Here is a 20,948-nt window from a genome sequence, read left to right as displayed (position 1 = left end):
CATTGGACCACTGGAAAATGTGGCTGGAGAAGTAATAATAGGAAAGAAAGAAATGGCAGAGGAACTGAATAGTTACTTTGCATCAGTCTTCATGGTGGAAGACACCAGTGGGATGCCAGAGCTCCAGGAGAATCGGGGGCAGAGGGGAGTGCAGTGACCATTACTAAGGAGAGGTTCTGGAGAAACTGCAAGGTCTGAAGGTGGATAAATCACCTGGAATACAATGTGGAAAAGTGTGAGGTTATGCACTTTGGAAGGAGGAATGGAGGCATAGACTATTTTCTAAATGGGGAAATGTTTAGGAAATCAGAAGCACAAAGGGACTTGGGAGTCCTTGCTCACGATTCTCTTAAGGTTAACGTGCGGGTTCAGTCGACAATTAGGAAGGCACATGCAATGTTTGCATTCATGTCGAGAGGAATGGAATACAAGACTTGATATACTTCTGAAGTTATATACGGCTCTGGTCAGACCCCATTTGGAGTATTGCGAGCAGTTTTGGGCCACGTATCTAAGGAAGGATGTGCTGACCTTGGGAAGGGTCCAAAGGAGGTTTACAAGAATGATCCCTGGAATGAAGAGGTTGTCGTATGAGGAATGGTTGAGGACTCTGGGTCTGTACTCGTTCGAGTTTAGATGGATGAGGGGGGGATCTTATCGAAACTTACAGGATACTGCGAGGCCTGGATAGAGTGGACATGGAGAGGATATTTCCACTTGTAGGAAAAACTAGAAGCAGAATACACAATCTCAGACTAAAGGGACGATCCTTTAAAACAGAGATGAGGAGGAATTTCTTCAGCCAGAGGGTGGTGAATCTGTGGAACTCTTTGCCGCAGAAGGCTGTGGAGGCCAAATCACTGAGTGTCTTTAAGGCCGAGATATATAGGTCCTTGATTAATAAGTGGATCAGGGGTTATGAGGAGAAGGCAGGAGAATGGGGATGAGAAAAATATCAGCCATGATTGAATTGTGGAGCAGACTCTATGGGCCACGTGACCTAATTCTGCTCCTATGTCTTGTGGTCTAAGTGTGGGATGCATCGGTAATATTTGGAAAGTGTGACAACAGCAAGGATTACCCCATATGAATGAACCTATAGTATGTGTTGCATTAACATTTGAATGAAAAGCTTACTGAATATAAAGACATGGCTTCTAAATGTGGTAAACAAATTCATTCACCCTACAGTTAAAAGTTGATAGAGCACAAATCTTGATCTTGTAAATACTTATGAATTTAGATCCTTGTTAACAATGGTTATAGATTAAAATGTCAATCTGGCACTCATTTCAACATTCAGTCCAAGTTTTTAAACCCACAGTAGCTGTGCCACAGTTGCCTGTTCTTCCTGAAGGTGATACAGCAGTTAAAAAGATACTAATCAGTTTCCAACATCGACTACTAAAATGAAATTGAGCTTTTCCTCTAAAAACACTTCAAAATTCAATAAACGTACGTTCTTGGAATATCAATCCCACTTTTTCCACGTTTTCTCTGTTCACAAGTATCAGAGGGTTATCTTCAGAGGTTTTGGGGAAATTGTGAGCATGTACATGGGGTTCAAGCTCGAAGTGCCGGCCCTCAAAGATGAATTCTTGCAAATGGGGCTCAACTGTAGTCTGATTATAGACCAAGTCATAAAATATGCAAGCGCTGAAAGGCAAAACCATAAACGTAAACGTAAATTTAAAATTAATCGATTAATGTAAACCTGTATTATTGTTAAATAAGAATCCACATTGTTGAATCAATTCTCAAGTTAGCCGGAGACAAAGTATATATAATTGCCAGAGGACGCTCTACTAATTCATACAATGTGTGTACATGTGAACAGTATATGGCAGCTCTATTAAATACCTGCCTGTGCACATTTTACATCTACAAGATTTCAGTTCCCCATATAAATTCCATGTCCGCATTTATAATGTAATCTGACTGTACAGTTTAAATCTGCCCTTCTGTAATTACACCCGCCTGACTTCTGTGGCAATGAGATACCATTGCCTCAGCCAGTACTGCAGAGAAACTCCAGCAAACTATTTAAACTGCTTTGCTATGGAGCTATAAAATCGAAGTACTACGAATATGATTTTAAACAGGGACAGAATTATACGTACACACCATGGTCCCAAAATACCCCAAACCACATCAGATAATGGCCATGCTGACTGGTATTGGTCAGGACACCAAGGTTAACTCCCCTGCTCTTCTTCAAAATGGTGTCATGGGATCTTCTGTGGCCACACGGGAGAGCAGACAGCACCTCAGTTTTATTTCTCATCAGTAAACCTTTTGACAGTGCTGCACTTGCTCAGTACTGCACTGGAGCGTCAGCCTTGATTTTTGTGCTGAAGTGAAGCTTGAACTGACAACCTTCTCATTTAGAGCTGAGTGTGCTACCCACTGTGCCACGGCTGACATTCCCTAACATTTGGTATTCATTCCCAATATATTATGTATACAATATTATGTATACAATATTATACATTGTTTACACTCTCAAATTGTACATAGAGTACTTTTGAGATAATAAAGTCATAGTATCAGAGGTTTACAGCACAGAAAGAGGCCCTTCGGCCCATCATGTCTGTGCTGGCCATCAAGCATCTATCTATTCTAATCCCATTTCCCAGTACTTGGCCCACAGCCTTGTATGCTGTGGCGTTTCAAGAGCTCATCGAAATGCTTCTTAAACGTTGTGAGGGTTTCCACCTCTGCCACCCTTTCAGGCCGTGAGTTTCTCTGGGTGAAAAGGTTTTTCCTCCAATCCCCTCACCTTAAATTCTATGCCCCCTGGTGATTGACTCCTCGACTAAGGGGAAAGGTTTCTTCCTATGCCCCTCATAATTTTGTACACCTCAAAACCTTCTCTGTTCAAAGTAAACCAACAGCCTAACCAGCCTCTCATCATAGCTGAAACAATCCTGGTGAATCTCCTCTGCACCCATTCTAGTGCAATCAACATCCATCCCACAGCATGGAACATAGGAACAGGAGTAGATCATTCAGCCCGTCAAGCTTGCTCCACTATTTAATACAATCATGTCTGATTGGCCACTTCAATGCCCTTTACACTCACTATCCCCACAACCCTGTATGTTATTGCTAATCAGAAATCGATCAGTTTCTGCTTTAAATATAATAGGAACATATGATGATCAGAACTGCCCACAGTACTCTAGCTGTAGCCTAAACAGTGTTTCATAGAGCTCCATCATAATGTCCCTGCTCTTATATTCTATGCCTCGGCTAAAAAAGGCAAGTGTCCCATACGGCTTTTAAAAAACATTTAGAGTACCCAATTCATTTTTTCCAATTAAGGGGCAATTTAGGGTGGCCAATCCACCTAACCTGTACATCATTGGGTTGTGGGAGCGAAACACGGACAGAGACCCAGAGCCAGGATCGAACCTGGGACCTCAGCGCCATGAGGCTGCAACGCTAACCACTGGGCCACCCATACAGCTTATTAACCACCTTACCTGTCCAGTTGACTTTAGGGATCTTAGGATATGTAACCCAAGGTCTCTCTGGTCCTGTGTACTTCCTAGTCTTCGTTCTGTATGCTCTTGTATTGCAAGTCCTCCCAAAATGTCTTAGCTCTCACTTTTCAGGGTTAAAATATTTTGACTGCCATTTTCAAAAGCTGTTAAAAAGGGAGTCACATTTCTCAAATGTAACAATTTAAACACAGTGTAACATTATCCTATGAGATTGTCCAACTGGTACCAATTCATAACATGAATTCTCTCTGGCCTTAAGAGTAAGGGATTAGGGACAACTTTAAAGTCAGACTTCTCCACAGCAACATCAACTTTCTCAATGAATCAGTAACCATTGGCTGCCAGACTTCTACAATTGAACACTTGCTGAGAATTGCCGAATTTTCACACTTTGATAATATACATACGTGTTGTAGCTCTGGATGTAAATCTTGTGCAACGTGACTTGCTGCAGAGAGAAGACGTGTATAACTATCCTGTGCAAAACATCATTGGTTTCTGCAAAAAACTGATCAAAGCCCCAGCACTTCTCCTGGTCGGTTTCAAGAATGTTTGCTAGGATAGGTGTCAACAGGGACTGCAGGCCTCTATGGAGAGAGAAAGAGCAGCAAAATGATATTTGCTGTTTCTAAACCAACTACTTAAAAATTATGGAAAAAAAACATGTTTTCCCAAATATTATTTCCAGTATTTTCTACTTAGTTGCCAATGGGAATGGCATTTGAATAACATTGCAGAGCTTAGATTATTATTAGTTCTCATTGGTTTATGGAGGGCGCCCATCAGCGAAGGCTGGACCGTGCTCATGTGTTTCCTCTGAACTCTTTCTCTGTATGAATGTGTCCTTTTTTCTTTTTAGTTATCTGCTCTTGGGTGAGCTTGGTCTCTCGTAGGGAAGCCATGTCAATGTCCAAGTTGATCATTGCTTTCTTGTATGCATTATCAGCCAACTGCAAAGTCATCAATTTCAGGCACTTGGTCCTGACATTCCAGCTTGCCAATTGAAGAGTTGACAACTTGATTGTTTTGTTTGTTTGCCTGCTGGGCTGAATTCCATTCTCTTCCTAAGTAGAGACTCTTAAGCTCCAAGCACCCATCGAAGCAGACAGGCATCTTGCTAGTTGGGGACTGTCTGACTAGAGTTGGGTAGTGACTGACCAGTGGGACACAATGGTCCCGCTCACCGGAGACAGCCAGTGTCTTTCAAGCTTTTTTTCCAGGGACTCACTTTTTCCAACAGGCTGACCTTCAGGACCCACTTGTTGGACGGCATAGATACAATGGGCCGAAAGGCCTTTTTCTGTGCTCTACAATTATGACCCTACGAAAGCAGAGGGATATTCAAAGTGCAAAGGAAAGCCATGAAGTTGATGTTTGAATTATGAAAAAAAAATTGCATTTTCTTTGCACTTTCCGAACTAAGAGTACAAAGTAGTTTTCACTGAAGCAGTCACTAATGCTAATTTATGCGCAGCAGGCTCCCACAAACAGCAATGTGATAAAAACAGATAATCTGTTTTTTTGTGTGATGTTGACTGAGGGATAAATGTTAGTTACGGCATCAGGGATAACTCCCTGCTCTTATTCAATGCAGTCCCATGGAATATTTTACATCCACGAGAGACAGAGCCCCATTTAACATGGTTTCTGGAAAACAGAATTTCTAACAGGGCAGCAGCCCTGCAGTTCTACATTGGAGTCTTAGTCTAGATGTGGAGGTGAACCCACAACTGTCTGTCCGATGTAGAAACAAGAGTTTTACCCACTGAGCCACATGTAACAGAGGAAAGACTAAAGAAAGCTAGGCTTAATAGCCCTAAAAGAATCTTGCAGGGGAAGATGAATTATGCTAATAAATGGTTGGGAAAGATAAATCCAGCACATTAGTGTAAATTAAACTGTGAGAGTAGGACAAAGGGATACAGGTTTGAACTCAAGGCGGCTGATTTTAGGACTGATATGCAGAATTTTTTCACTTAATAATACAAGATTTTTATTGGGGGGGGGAGGAGGAGGTTGCAGACAAAGGCAGCGGACTTTCCATAAAGTTCGGAGAATCTTTCTTAGATAGCTGTTGTGAAAGAGTCCGAGTGTTCTGTGCCAGGTTTAAACCAGTAATGCCGCAGATTTCGCCATGGGCGAGGATCAACACCCAGAAAGAATGAAAGACGACAGTTTTCTTCAAACCCTATTGTTCCTCAACACAGATAAGTAAACTCTACAACCTGGTGGTTGGCTTCCAAAAAAGCTCCTTCCAATGAGAGGTCTGAGAGAGAGAGAGAGAGAGAGAGAGAGAGAGAGAGAGAGAGAGAGAGAGAGTGTACATGGAGGGTCTGCAGGCCGAGGGTGAGTTCTTGTTTCTCTAAAATGAGGACTGAGTGAGCCTGAAAAGGTTACTCAGTTTATGGTTAGCTGATTCAAAGACTTCAGTTCAGTTAAGAATCGGATTGATTGCAGGGTTAATTCCTCATCATGTGCCAGGCTCAGTCTAATTCAATTTAAGGTGGTCCGCCGGGCACACATGACAGCAGCAAGAATGAGCAGGTTTTCTGGGGTAAAGGACAGCTGTATGAGGTGCAAGGGCAGCCCTGCAAACCGTGTCCACATACTTTGGGTATGCCCAGAGCTTAGTGCATTCTGGCAAGGGTGCGCGAGGGCAATGTCCAAGGTGCTCAACACACGGGTAGCGCCGAGTCCAGAGATAGCGATCTTTGGAGTGTCAGAAGACCCGGGAGTTCAGGGGACGAAAGAGGCCGACGTCTTGGCCTTTGCCTCCCAGTAGCCCCGAGACGGATTTGTAATGTCTATTTAATTGTTATTGTATATTCTCTTTTTGCACTATGTTAATGTTCACTCTAGTTTGTTTTGCTATTATGGTTACTACTGTTTTATTATGAAAAATTCCGCAAAACCTTAATAAAAATACTTTTAAAAAAGAGAATCGGATTGATTGGTAACGATCAGAGATCCTTTTACTCAGCTTCAATCTTATCCGTGTGATGGTTCCAAATTACAACTAATCGCCTGGCCTGCCGTTGGGGATGTCTGCCAGCCCACTGCTTCTCATTCTTGGGCCATCATTCTCTCATATTTCTAATCACAAAATCCATTTTCGTGGCACGACTGCGTGGCAAAAGTTGGTCCCAACTCCATCTACAAGTTTGCTGACGACACGATCATAGAGGGTCGGATCTCGAATAGCAACGAGTCAGAATACAGGAGGGAAGTAGAAAACCTAGTGGAGTGGTGCAGCGACAACAATCTATCCCTGAAGGCCAGCAAAAATTAAAGAGCTGGTCATTGACTTCAGGAAGCAAAGTACTCTACACACCCCTGTCAGCATCAACAGGGCCGAGGTGGAGATGTTTAGTAGCTGCAAATTCCTAGGAGTGCACATCACCAAAAATCTGTCCTGGTCCACACACTTCAACGCTACCACCAAGAAATCACAACAGCACCTACACTTCCTCGAGAAACTAAGGAGGTTCGGCACTGACTCTTACCAACTTTTACAGATGCACTATTGAAAGCTTCCTGTCTGGCTGCATCACAGCCTGGTATGGCAACTGCTTGGCTCAAGACCGCAAGAAACGTCAGAGTCATGAACACCGCCCATGCCATCACACAAACCTGCCTCCCATCCATTGACTCTATCTACACCTCCCGCTTCCTGGGGAAAGCATGCAGCAGAATCAAAGATCCCTCCATACCCGGCTTACTCGCTCTTCCAACTTCTTCCATTGGGTAGGAGATACAAAAGTGAGAACACGCACGAACAGACTCAAAAACAACTTCTTCCCTGCTGTAACCAGACTCCTAAACGGCCCTCTAATAGATTGACCCGATTAATACTACACTCCTGTATGCTTCACCCAATGCCGGTTTCTATGTATTCACATTGTGGACCTTGTGTTGCCCTTTTATGTATTTTCTGTTCTTTTCATGTACTAAATGATCTGTTTGAGCTGCTCGCAGAAAAATACATTTCACTGTACCTCAGTAAACATGACAATAAACAAATCCAATCTAATCTTTATGCTCGCCATCCTGCTGATCATATGATCCTACCCGGTAGTTGTGATGCTTATATTAATCTCAGGGTGCACAGTGACCCTTTTTACACCCACCTGCAGGCCACGACCTTTGAGAAAGCCTGCTCTACACTAATCGAGCTTGGCCTGTTACTCATAATCGATGTCCCCCCTGTTGTGTTTCACGCTCTGCAGCAAAACTGGAGTGTCTTCTTCATGGCACAAGCCTGGGTAAATTCGGAGACTGTTGGTTGCCCACATGCTCTCTTGGCCTCCCCGGTTGAGTCCAAAGGAATGCGATACTCTACATTTGGCACCAGTTTGGTTGCAGGAGTTACTGTTAAGATGATATAGCTAGACATCAGTAAATCAAGATTTACTGCCTTCAGCAACTCTCCGGAGGTATCCACAAGGCACTGGAGTTATTTGTCCAAAGCTGTGAGTTTGGTTCGTGAGTTCTAACGCATGTTCACATGTCAGTGGGCCTGGAGATTTGGGGGCTAAACTTCCTCCCGAGTTATGAAGCCTGGGATCACAAGGGATCGGTTTCCATGTGCCACCACTTGTTGAGGCACAGCTGAGGTCTTGAGATAAAGAAGTTGCGTACTACTTTACACGTGTAACAGACTTATACATTTTCTTCTTTTTCACATTGCTGCCAGCCAATGGCATAGGCTGAAAATGAGGGGCAAACTAGCACACAAAAGCAGAAAGCATGCCAACTCTCTTCACCAATACACTAGATACATCACATCGACCTGACGGACAAATGTATTGTAAAATCAGCATAGTGAAGAGGGCTGCCCTGAAAAGATGTGGGATTCTCAAGGGGAAATGATGGAACCATGCGGGAGGACACCGTTGAATTCTCCCAATTTCACATCAGGCCATTACATGTTGAGGTAGTTTCGGCTGAGGACAAACACTAATATTATTGAGCCAACGTTAGCTCTTATTGCGAGTGGAGTGGAATCAGAAAATGACAGGTAATGGCAGATATTTTCAGAGGCCAAGACAAAGCTCCATTTGCAACTTCTGGGCAGAGAAAGAGACCACAGGAGGAAGAAGGAGAAATAAATATTTTTCATATTAGTTGCACATTTCTCAGGAGATAGAATTTAGACCTAAATTGAACAGATCTATTTTTCATCTCTATCTAAATACGGCCTATACTAAACCTAAAACAACTAAAGTTCCAGTGATTAAACAGATGTCCTAATTTTAGGCAAGGTCACTGATCATAGTCAATACATTATCAACATGTGCGCTAATATTTTAAGAGTAGGCTTACCTGGAAAGGTTGCAGGACAGCGGCAAGTCACGATGCCAAACTAATGGTCCATTTTCTGATTTCTGAACCCCGGATATTGTTCCTGGTGGTTTCTCTGTGATTATTTTGAACCTAAAACACAAAAAATGGCAAAACTAATTCAACTAACTAGCAAAGAATCTTTAAGAAAAAACAGCCACGCTGTGCACCTAAAAGCATAATATTTATACAGCCCCCTTAATGTCAGAAACATCCTTCCTTCAGGTGGTCCAGGTGCCAGGAGGAAGAAGAATTAGGAGAGTGAGCAGAGGCATGGCCCTAAAGATATGCATTAAGGAATGTTGAGAGAAGGGTCATAAGGTTTGTAGAAAGGGATTGCAGATTCTAAATCCTGGACAGCCAAGGGCTGATAGTGGAACTGAGATAGGATAACAGCGAGAGAGGAGCAGAGACACATGCTGCCATGTAACCGGTAGAAGAGACAAAGGCAGGGCAAAGCGGGATAAAAGGAAGGACTTGGGTACAAGGGCAAGAGCTCGGAATTTAAAGATTTGAGGAACCAAATGGAGATTGACCAAGATGGGAGTCACTGGGGAAAAAGACAGTGTAAGATGAGATGCGAATGGTGGAATTCATGACATGCTGCAGTTTGCAGGGCGGGAGCAGCAAGCCTACCGCCGGAGTAGTTAAGTCTGCCGGACGGAAAAGCGTTAATGGTGGGGATCGAGTAGTGTTCAGTGCAGATGGAGGTAAAGCAGAGGCGGATGTTGCAGCTGCAGTGCAACCAAGTGGTCTTGACGAACACTCGGTTATGCAATAAAAGGCTATCACAGTCAAACAGAACCCCAAATTACACAGCCTAAATAAGTTGGCGGGGGTGGGCGAAGGGATCAGAAAACAGATATTTAGGTCAGGGTTGAACAGGGTGGATTTTAGGTTTGTTAAAGTTGTAAGAAGATCTGGCTTCTTCACAACCCAATTTCTGATACAGCCAGACAGCACATCAATCATCTTGGAGATAGGGTGGTGGTGGAGCTGTATAATAAAGTATATATACACACATTTCTGAACCTTATTTATTGACGAGTGGGGTTTGTTCTGTACTATACTGTACTCATCCTGTATGGTAAAATGGACTGCATGCACACACAAACGATAATTTTAAAATATATATATTTAGAGTACATAATTCTTTTTTTTCCCATTAAGGGACAATTTAGCCCGGCCAATACACCTACCCTGCACATGTTTTTGGGTTGTAGGGATGAATCCCATGCAGACATGGGGAGAATGTGCAAACTCCACACAGACAGTGACCTGGGATCAAACCCGGGTCCTCGACGCCGTGAGGCAGCAGTGCTAACCACTGCGCCACTGGAGAAATACAATTGTATTTTTTTTTTAAAAAAATAAACTTAGAGTACCCAATTTTCTTTTGGATTGGCAATTTAGCATGGCCAATCCACCTAACCTGCACACCTTGGGTTGTGCGGGCGAAACCCACACAGACATGGGGAGAATGTGTAAACTCCACACGGAAAATGACTCAGGGCTGGGATTCGAACCTGGGTCCTCAGCGTCACAGTCCCAGTGCTAACTACTGCGCCATGTGCTGCCCGACATTTTTATTCTTTCATGGGACGTGGGTGTCGCTGGCACTGCCAGCATTTGTTATCCATCCCTAACTGCCCTTGAACTGAGTGGATGGCTAGGCCATTTCAGAGGGCAGTTAAGAGTTGGGAACATTGCTGTGGGTCGGGAGTCACATGTAGGCCAGACCAAATAAGGATGGCAGATTTCCTTCTAAAGGACATCAGATGGACTTTTCCAACAATCAATGATAGTTTCATGTTCACTATTACAGAGACTGAAACAACGACAATAAAAGCACAATAACATTATGAATGCAACCCATTCACCCCAGCAGCAAATAGCACCATGTGCGAAGACAGTCACACAGACGCAATAGAAACCTGCAAACTTACATTACTTCCTTGTTTCTGCGGGGTCCCTCGAATGGTCTAAATGGGAGACTGCCAGTAGCTGCATGGTAAAACGTGACTCCAATGCTCCACAGATCGACAATTGCTCCGTACATTTTCTGCTGAGGCTTTCTCAACACCGCTCGTTCATACATATCTGGATGCTAATCAGATTGTTACTTTTCAGTCAGTAGTTCTTGGCCAAACTGCAGTACACAGCTACTAATACAGGCCAAGGACCTCAATGAATTATTCCATAAATATGAATGTATTAATTGTGAAGTTATGTTTTTCTGATAAGATACAACAGTCACTGAAAATTCATAGGTTGAAAGACAGGAAGCATAATTCTTTAAGAGTATCGTCTGCCAGACTGCAAGTGACGGGCACACATGTTACCTGCCCATCCATTCATCCCAGAACTTGGAACTATGTACGTGCCAGGCCCGACACAAAGTCTTAAGGAGGAATCAGGGAGAAAATGAGTACCAGCAACGTTTGAGCTTTGACATGGGACATGGGACCCAGAAAAAAATGGGATGGTTGGTCACCCCAATGGACCTGCATGCAGACTGTTAGATGACAAACACAAGGGACTGTATAGGATATACATCACAGAAACAACCTTTTAGACCCAACCTGTCCACATCAGTATTATGCTCTATCCAGTCTTTCCTTATCTAAATCTGTCACTGTAACCTTCTATTCTCTTCATGTCCTTATCAAGCTTCTCCTTAAATTCATCAATATCATTTGCTTTAAGAATTCCTTGCGGTTGCGAATTTCACATTCTCACCATTCTTTGGATAATGAAGTTTCTTCTGAATTCCCCATTAGAGGGTAGGTAGGCTAAATTGTCCCTTAATTCCCCATTAGATGTCTTGCTGCAATTTTAGATTGATAGCCTCATTGGGCTTTTCACTACGAGAGGAAACATTCTCTAAAAATGCACTGTATCAAAGCTTTTTATTAGGACACCCCTCAGCCAACTTTCTTCCAAGAGTAAGCCGACCCCGACCTGTTCTTGCTTTCCCGATATATATATATATATACCCTCACATTTCTGGCATTATCCTTGTAACTCTTCTCTACATCTTCTACAGTGCATCTATATCTTTTTTATAATTATGGTGACCAAACAACACACAGTACGCCTAAGTGCGGTCAAACAAGGTTCATCCCAGACTTAACATAACTTCCCCACTTTTCAATTTATTTCTAGAGGGATAGAATTGGAGTGCTTGATTTGTATTTTTATGCACTTGGTAACCTGTGACGCAACTTTTATTAAATGGTGTAGTTCTACATCGAGATCCCTTTGTTCTTTTACCCGACCTAGACTCATACCTTTTGAGGTAAGAAGTGGCCTTCCTAATATTCCTATCGAAATGCATATATACATATATTTCCTGTTGCTGTTCCGAGAATAGTTGTACTAGCTCCACACAAACCCCAGTTCCCAATCAAGAGAAAACACAGAGCAGGGGGAGGATAAATCCTAGTTAAGAAGAGCATTGGCAGTATCTCAGCCACTTGATGTCAGAAGTATAGGACCCAGAATCTAGTGTACGCCCAAAAGAAAACAGGCAATTCTGACATAAATGATGGAGTCAGCGATTTGAACTTGGGCTCAGAATCTCAACAGTCTTAAAATGTGAAGACTGGTTCTTACCAAATACTCCTCGGTTCCGTAAAGTGAGACAAACTGCTCATCGTCCTCCAACTCTCTGGCTGCCCCAAAGTCAGTGAGTTTGTAAACTGACTGCCCATCTTCCCCGATTACACGCATGATATTTCCAGGCTTGATGTCCCTGTGGACAATCCCATTCTCTCGCAGGTGGTTCATGCCTGCCCCTGTTGGAAGAACATTGCGATTCAAGTCAAGTGCATGCATGCACACAGATAAAGTGGTTCACTCTGTTTATTATGAGTTTAGGATTTTAAATAGAACCACTATCGTTCTGTCAATGGTTGCACAGCAGTTCCTACCAGCCGGTCTTGTCTTATTCATCCTGAACCTCTATGTTTTAATGACTTTCCCCATGCATTATACAGAATAAGGATACATTATAACCCTGACAGGACTAAAGGCAGTACTGCACCATCCTGACTTCAGAAGTATGCATTTTAAACTTCCATCAGATTTTGGAAGCTAATCGTCAGTATTGTCTGTCCCTTGATTCAAGGATGATATCCACTCAGGGTCATGAGTTTGTGCCATGGGTCATCATGCGAGTGAACAAGCTGATTCTTGATGCACAGATCTTTGGGGAAATGAGGCAGGACATCCCACGAGGTAGTGGGATCCTGAGTGCAGGACTCACTTCCTTTTCTTTTCTTCCTTGCTGCCACTCTGCCTCATCATGAAGGTGTTGATAGAGCTAGATGGACAAGTTGTTGCCATTCTGAGCAAATGGCAGCAAGCTCCTCCACACCGCCATGCTTCAAGGAGAACTTCGGAGTGACTTTGAAGTGTTTCTTTGGCCTTCCCAGGAACACTTTTGTGTTCAAATCGTGATGTGTAACACAGAGGTTTGGCAAATATGAAATGTAATTATAGGGGAGGTCAAATATCCAAAGATCATCTTGCTCAGCAGTAATAAATCTCTAATATTTCCCTGTTATTTCTTACTTCTTCACTGAGTTTACAATGCTTTCCCTCTACTAACCTGAACATCAGTCTGATATCATATCCAAAGCAACACCTTTGGTCAGAACAACCTACTAAAAGGCTGTTTTTAAGCCAGTTGCCTCGTCAGACTCGTTGACATGGAACTTCCCTCTCCGTTGAGATAGTTGATCTCAATCATGGTAATGAGGGGTGTTACAATTGGTCACTGGGAATCTGAATAAGAACACATGAATTCAGAGCTGTAGACCGCATGGCCCGTCAGGCCTGCTCCGTCATTCAATATGATCATGGCTCATCGCGGGCTTCAACTCCATTTCCTGCTTGCTCCCCATTTCCCTCGATTCCCTGAGAAACCAATCTCAGCTTTAAATATATTCAACAATCATGCTTCTACAACCTTCAGGGGTGGGGAATTCCAAAGACTAATAACGCTTATAGAGAATAAATTTCTCATCTCAGTCCTAAATAATCAGCCCCCGAGCCTGAGATGAAGCCCTCTGTGTTTTAGGTTGTTCAGAAAGCAGAAACAACCTCTCTGTGCCTCCTGTCAAGTCCCTTAGGAACCTTGTATGTTTCAACAAGATCACCTCTCATTCTTCCAAATTCCAGAGAATATAAACCCAATTTACTGAACCTCTCATCATAGGGCAACTCTCTCATCTCATGCATCAATCTAGTGAATCTTCATGTACTATTTCAATGCAAGTACAGTAAACTTTGTTCTGTAGGAGGGTCATTTGGACTCAAATTATTTATTTTTTAAAAATTCCAATTAAGGGGCTAATCCACCTACCACGCACATCTTTTTAAAAATAAATTTAGAGCACCCAATTCATTTTTTGCAATTGAGGGGCAATTTAGTGTGGCCAATCCACCTAGCCTGCAAATCTTTGGGCTGTGGGGGCAAAACCCACGCAAACCCGGGGAGAATGTGCAAACTTCACAGACAGTGACCCAGAGCCGGGATCGAACCTGGGACCTTGGCCCTGCACATCTTTAGGTTATGGGGGTGAGACCCATGCAGACACGGAGAGAATGTGCAAACTCCACAAGGACTGTGACCCGGGGCCGGTATCGAACCTGGGTCCTCAGCGCTGTAGGCGGCAGTGCTTACCACTGGGCCACCGTGCCACCCGATAACCAACATGAACTGGCAACACCAATTCCTGGAACAGGCCAGATAACAAAAGATTTTATTGCCTCACCTTTTTTAAATATGGAGACCAAAACTGCATGTATGTGGTGTCTTATCAAAGTTTTGTACAATTGTATTAAGTCTCCTTTATTCCAGTTCTCTCATCCTTTTGCACTAAAAAGCCAAAATACATAACACATATCAGAGGTGCGAGTGGACACTGAATGAGGACAGGACCAGGGTCACTAGGTACCATTCACTATCAATGGTCATGTGAACTAGGTGCTGAGATTCACAAGAGTGACTGCAGAATTTAGTCTAGGCTTCAGGAGTGGAGGGGCGGATAAAATATTGTACAGTAGAAAGTCTAGAAAATAAATTAAGGGACATAGCTCCAGAGTAAGTGAAAAATATTGGCACCCTCACAGAAATTCATAGTTTGCTTTCAATTCCCCAAATTTAGTCCTTTTTCATTTTACCAGACACCAGTTTGAAATTGTTTGCGGATAAATGGGAGCAGGTGGGGGAGGAAGGGGCACTTAGATCTTGAGAACTGGATATTTTATCACCTACCTCACAACATTAAGATTTTTTTTATTGCTTTCACAAACGGCAAGTAATGCTGTCATTTCTGCTTTCATTCAAACCAAGAAATAAAATTACTTGGCAAATAGTCATTAGGAACATACCCACATCTCGCAATACAATCAGGAACTCAGATTCAGGTAGGCCAAATGCATTTCCTGCCTCCTCCAGAACAGTATACAGGCTTCCACATGAACAAAATTCCATGACAAGTACTTTATTTCTGCTGGTGGTCTAAACATAAGAAAACACAGTTAAGAGCCAACAAATTAGCACAGCCGGTGTCAAACGTAGAATTAAGCGGATACATTCTCAGAGGCCCTCACAAAAGTACTTTAGGAAATGGTGAACAGCAGGCCTTGTGGCATCCTAGGTGCCTCAGCACAAGCATGTTTTCAGCAAATCAGTTCTCAGGTGACACAATGAGGCCCATTGCAAGAAAAGCTGCGCACAGCACATTGGGGCATCACAGAGGTCACAGTGAATCGCACAACAAAAAGATTAGAAATAACTTACGGCAGGAATTAACAGTACTAAGTATTGATGATAGTGGTTGTCAAAAGTGTACTGAAATGCTTTTTTTAAAAGTAAATTTAGAATACCCAATTATTTTCTTTTCCAATTAAGGGGCAATTTAGCGTGGCCAATCCACCTAACCTACACATCTTTGGGTTGTGGGGGTGAAACCCACGCAGACATGGGGAGAATGTGCAAACTCCACACGGACAGTGGCCCAGCGCCGGGATTCAAACCCAGGTCCTCAGCGCCACAGTGCTAACCACTGCGCCACACGCTGGCCCAAAAGTATACTGAAATGTGTGCAATAAAGACGGTGAAGTTCGTGAAATGCCAGAGCTGTTCTTTTCAGACGTACAGATTAATGGGTGGCACAATGGTTAGCACTGCTACCTCACAGCCCAGTTCAATTCCAACCTTGGGTGACTGTCTCTGTGGAGTTTGCACTTTCTCCCTGTGTTTGTGTGGGTTTCCTCCGGGTGCTTCGGAACCTTCCCACAGTCTAAAGATGTCCATGTTAGGTAGATTGGCCATGCTACATTGTCCCTTAGTGTCCAAAAGGTTGGATGGGGTTATGGGGATATGGTGTGGGCCTAGATAGAATGCTCTTTCAGAGGGTCACTGCAGACTTGCAGGGCCGAATAGCCTCCTTCTAGTGGTCCGATGATTCCAAGAAGAGTTTTAAAGCATGACAATTGTACGAATAATACTGGAAAACGGTCAAAAGAACTATAAATCACTAGGAATTACAAACATATTCTGATAAAGGATATACACGGCTGTTGAAAATGTATTTTTAATATAAATTTAGAGTAACCGATTATTTTTTCCCAATTAAAGGGCAATATAGGGTGGCCAATCCACCTACCCTGCACATCTTTGGGTTGTGGGGGTGAGCCCATGCAGACACAGGGAGTGTGTGCAAACTCCACACGGACAGTGACCCAAGCCAGGTATTGAACCTGGGTCCGGTTAAGAGTTGGACAGAAGTAAATCAAATCAGGGTACAGAAAAAAAAAAAAAACTTGATTACCAACATGACCAAACCTAAGTGGGCATAACACGACCATCAGGGAGTGAAGAATTGGCTTTTTACAGAGAACCAGTTCAGCATAACACACAGATGGTCTATAACATACGAATGTCTATTTATACAGCACATTGTGATAAAGGTGCAAAGCTTTCCACAGCCAATTTTCAAGTGCAGTCATTGTTATAATGTCAGAAACACAGCAAGCCAGATGGGACAGCATGGTGGCTCGGAGCGTCCCTCGGTATAATGCCTCATTAAAAACTCCATGGCTTTTGTGGTCCCTGTATTTTGTTAGGTCATTTTCATCTCAATATAGAAAGCTAAAGGAAGAGTTGAAATCCAATTGTGTGGAACTTTGTGAGAGTAAAATCCAGAGTTAATAAGGCGAAACCCTGGGGAGAATGTGAGAAGCACAGCAAAGTAGGGGTGTGGGTCACAAGCAGTTCCTACTACAGGACTCAGCCGCGGCTAGGCATATAACTGCACCTGGTCCACACCCTCATCAGTAACTCCACATAGCTGCTTGTGCAGCAGCACACCCCATTAACTGCAGCAAACCAAACCAGGCGATGGATGACAGGCAGGCTAATACCCCCATGTGAGGGAGAATGTCTATCTCCAACCACCCTTTCTCAAGTGCACAAAAATCAGCTGGCTTGGATGTAGCAAGAATGGAAACATGGACAAAAGAAATCATGTTAATCGTCCTTGCTCTTGAATGCAACGAGAATGTGTCTGGATAGCGAAAGCCAAGATTCAGATTATTCACCACCTGTTGGCTAATCAATTGCTCTTACAGTCAACACACTCTACTGAAGGGTACAAAGATCTTTTAAAAACATGGGCTTGTCATCACTGTTTGAGTCAGAGAGGATTACAGCACAAAAAGAGGCCATTCAGTCAAGATCAGCAGGTAAGGGATTGAAAATGGAATTAATGGCAAAGATTTAGCATTCATGTTATAGCGGGAAAGGCCAAGTAACTGCTTTTCTCCTGGACCCGGGTCAGTGTCCTTGTTGAGTTTGCGCATTCTCCTCATGTCTGCATGGGTCTCACCCCCAGACCCAAAGACGTGCAGGATAGGTGGAGTGGACACGCTAAATTGGAAAACAAAAAAGTATTGGGTACTCTTGAATTTATTTTAAAAAGTGATCACTTTTCCACAGAGTCACTGAGCACAGGAGGCCATTCAGCCCAACATCCCTGTGCTGGCTCTTTGAAGAGGTATTCAATTACTCCCACTCCAGTGCTCTTTTTCCCCATAGCTATTCAAAACCTTTCTGGAAGTGAGGACAATCTGCTTCCATAGCTCTTGCATGCAGAATATTCTAGATCAAAACTCACTTAGGTGATGAAAAAAAATTCTCATTTCTCCTTTGGTTCTTTTACCAATTAATTTAAATCTGTGGCCTCTGGTTCATTGCTCTCCCGCCAGTGGAAACTGTTTTTCCGTATTCTGATTAATGTTCTCTGTTCTTAAAAACAATTGAAACTTCTCTAGTCCTCTCTGAGGAGCAGGGTGGTGGTGGTGGGAGTGTTTCTGCTTGACTGTCTAAGGTCCAGCTGCTGGGATCATGAATGCATAAAGTGGAGCAGTAAATCTGCCTTCCAGCTGATTGATCAAATGTTGCAAAGGGCAGAAACAGAGATGGGGGAGGGGGGGAAAGGTGTGCTCCAGTTTAAAGTTACAGACATGGCTCAGAGTGAATGATCCAGCCTGGATGATTGTGTAACTGTGCAGCTAGTATCACTTTTACTTTCACTATAGTCAGATTCCTGACAAAGGAATCATTACTATGTGTTCACAGTGAAAATGTCGCATTGTGACGTAGACTCAAAGATATGTTTGCATTAGAAAGGGGACAGAAAAGAGTAGGAAACTAATCCCACACATAAAAGGGGATGAGTGGTAAGAACTCAATTTTCCAACTTTTCAATGACATATACAAAGCACCAAATGTTAAGTACAGGCGCGATAGACCCAAGATACTACCTGAAAGCAAATTAGGGAAGGAGGATCACTGATGTAACTCAAGATTAGGGAAAAAAGTCAATTTAAATAATGCATGGGAAATCGAAAATCGAAAACAGTCTTTGTATTCTGTATCAAAACAAGTGCAAAGAATAAAACAGTGCGATTTCCATACCTCCTCTTCTACTGCAAAGAGTTCTACAATATTTCTATGGTTCAATTTCCGGAGGACCTCAAACTCCCGCATCTGCACTTCAATTGGGCGCAGAAAGCTGATGTTGTTAAATACTTTGACAGCATACAAGTCCCCCGTTTTCTGAAAAAAATTACACAATACTCACAATTACGTACTGCAGGATCTCAGCAAGACATCTCAAGGTGGGTTACTTTTTGAGGCATGGTCACTTAAGTAGACAAGCGTGATAGTCAATACTCAGGATACTCGGCACAGACACAGGCCTTTTGGCCCAGGCAGTCCCTAACCGTATTTTTGCTCCACTCAAGCCTCCTCCAATCCATCCTGTGTGTCAGCAACGTGAATAAACAGCAAGATGGTTGCGAATTCAACTTGTACAGTTATTTTCCACTTGTTGCATTAGGTGAGGAAGGAATGTTAGCCTGAACGCAAGACGAATTTCCCATTATTCTCTGATCGTTGACCTGAAAAATTGGAACAAGCCTTGGCTTAAAGGCTGACCCAAGTTGACTTCAACAATGAAGCATGATAAATCTTGAATTAATGAAAGACTGGAACATGTCCCCTTTTTAATCACATGAAAGACCACATGATTTTCAGTCAACCATGAAAGATTTTGAAAGGATGGGAAGTACTTGAACAATGAGGCAGTTTCGAAACCTCTCATTTGCAGGAAAAGTCTTTTCCTGATGAAAATTGTGGTAGAGAAAATAGCGACAGCGTCAAGATTCAAAGGCTGGTCTTTAGAAACCAGTGCTTTCTATATAGTCTGACCTCAAATTTCAAACTGGTAATGCCCAGTCTTCCTGCTTTCATAGGCCAATCTCCACTGCCATTGTGAGTGCTGGCACTGGAATCTGGTCGAAAAAATGCAGGAGAGGCTGCACTGTGACCTGGGGAGAGGGATTACTTAAATTCTGCTACTACTGGTTGCCTCTGGATTTATGAAAATGGTGCAAGTGGTTTCCAAGGATCCTTCGACATGAGAGTTATAGAAGTGATGGTTCAGCCCATCCACCAAGCCTGCCCTGCATTCATTATATCCCTGTTGCAGCGTGGCCAGACACTTCCTAACACCCCTGAGCTCCGAAGGTACATATCTCCTGGGAGAGAAGAAACCAGAGTCAATAAAGATAAAATCAGGACGATTTGCTGACTCCCTCAATAAAAATCAGTCCAGTGGTGGCACGATGGCGTTGTGGTTAGCACTTCTGCTTCACAGCACCGAGGACCTGGGTTCGATCCTGGCTCAGGTCACTGACGGTGTGGAGTTTGTAAATTGTCCCTGTCTGCATGGGTCTCACCCCCACAACCCAAAGGTGTGCAATGTAGGTGGATTGGTCACTGAATCACTCCTTAATTGGACTAAAACAATTGGGCACTTTAAATTTATAAAAAATATAAATAAAAATCAGTCCAGGTGATCCCATTGAACTGTGTATATATTAACTGTTAATTCGAAACAATTGAGGATGAACTACAATCCACTCATTGGGGTAAAAAGTTGTGAATTGGACATTTTGACAGACGGGAATCAAGTTGAATCCAGAAATAGCCAGCGCTCCAAAACAAAGGATTCAAATTTAATCTAGGTTAAAAATAAAGTGCTGTGTGCATGGTAGGTGGATTGGACATGCTAAATTGCCCCTTAATTGGAAAAAATGAATTGGGTACTCTAAATTTTTAAGTGCTGATCCTACATCTCTGATGTAACTCACAAATAAACAAAGAACATGCTGGTAATACTTAGCGGGTTCGGCAGGCTCTGTGGAAGCAAAAAACAGAGTTAACATTAAAGCTTGTTTCCCCTTTCATCAGGACTGAACTAATGTAACTCACCTTGTGTCGCCCACGAAAAACATTAGCAGTGGCTCCTTGCCCTAGGATGTCAGAGATGAGCCACAGGTAATTGGGCGTGCTCTGCATGATGGAAGTGTTTCAAATGTCTTCTATCTGGATAGCCACAGAGAAAACACAGGAAAGATTTGAATATCAGATTCAGTATGACTCAGTGCCGACTGCTGGAAACTTCTGAAACCACTTCTCAAAAGCTTCATCGGGCTAGATTCTGGGATTTCCCCCACAGCAGC

At 43.0% G+C, this 20,948-nt stretch overlaps 1 protein-coding gene across 1 annotated transcript in view; it reads right to left on the bottom strand.

Annotated features, from left to right (window-relative positions):
* LOC119955005 (serine/threonine-protein kinase TBK1-like) overlaps positions 1–20,836 on the bottom strand; it is a 53,968-nt gene extending 33,132 nt beyond the window's left edge. The window contains 8 exon segments of the mRNA XM_038780800.1: positions 1,460–1,656; positions 3,914–4,093; positions 8,829–8,939; positions 10,793–10,953; positions 12,462–12,643; positions 15,246–15,375; positions 18,838–18,978; positions 20,698–20,836. Of these exon segments, the coding sequence (XP_038636728.1) occupies positions 1,460–1,656; positions 3,914–4,093; positions 8,829–8,939; positions 10,793–10,953; positions 12,462–12,643; positions 15,246–15,375; positions 18,838–18,978; positions 20,698–20,784 (1,189 nt within the window). The 5' untranslated portion in view covers positions 20,785–20,836.
* Positions 20,837–20,948: the final 112 nt, after the last annotated feature.

The sequence above is a fragment of the Scyliorhinus canicula genome, chromosome 20 (genome assembly GCF_902713615.1).
Source record: "Scyliorhinus canicula chromosome 20, sScyCan1.1, whole genome shotgun sequence".
Classification (NCBI taxonomy): Eukaryota; Metazoa; Chordata; class Chondrichthyes; order Carcharhiniformes; family Scyliorhinidae; genus Scyliorhinus; species Scyliorhinus canicula.
This window is presented reverse-complemented; position numbering and strand designations above follow the sequence as displayed.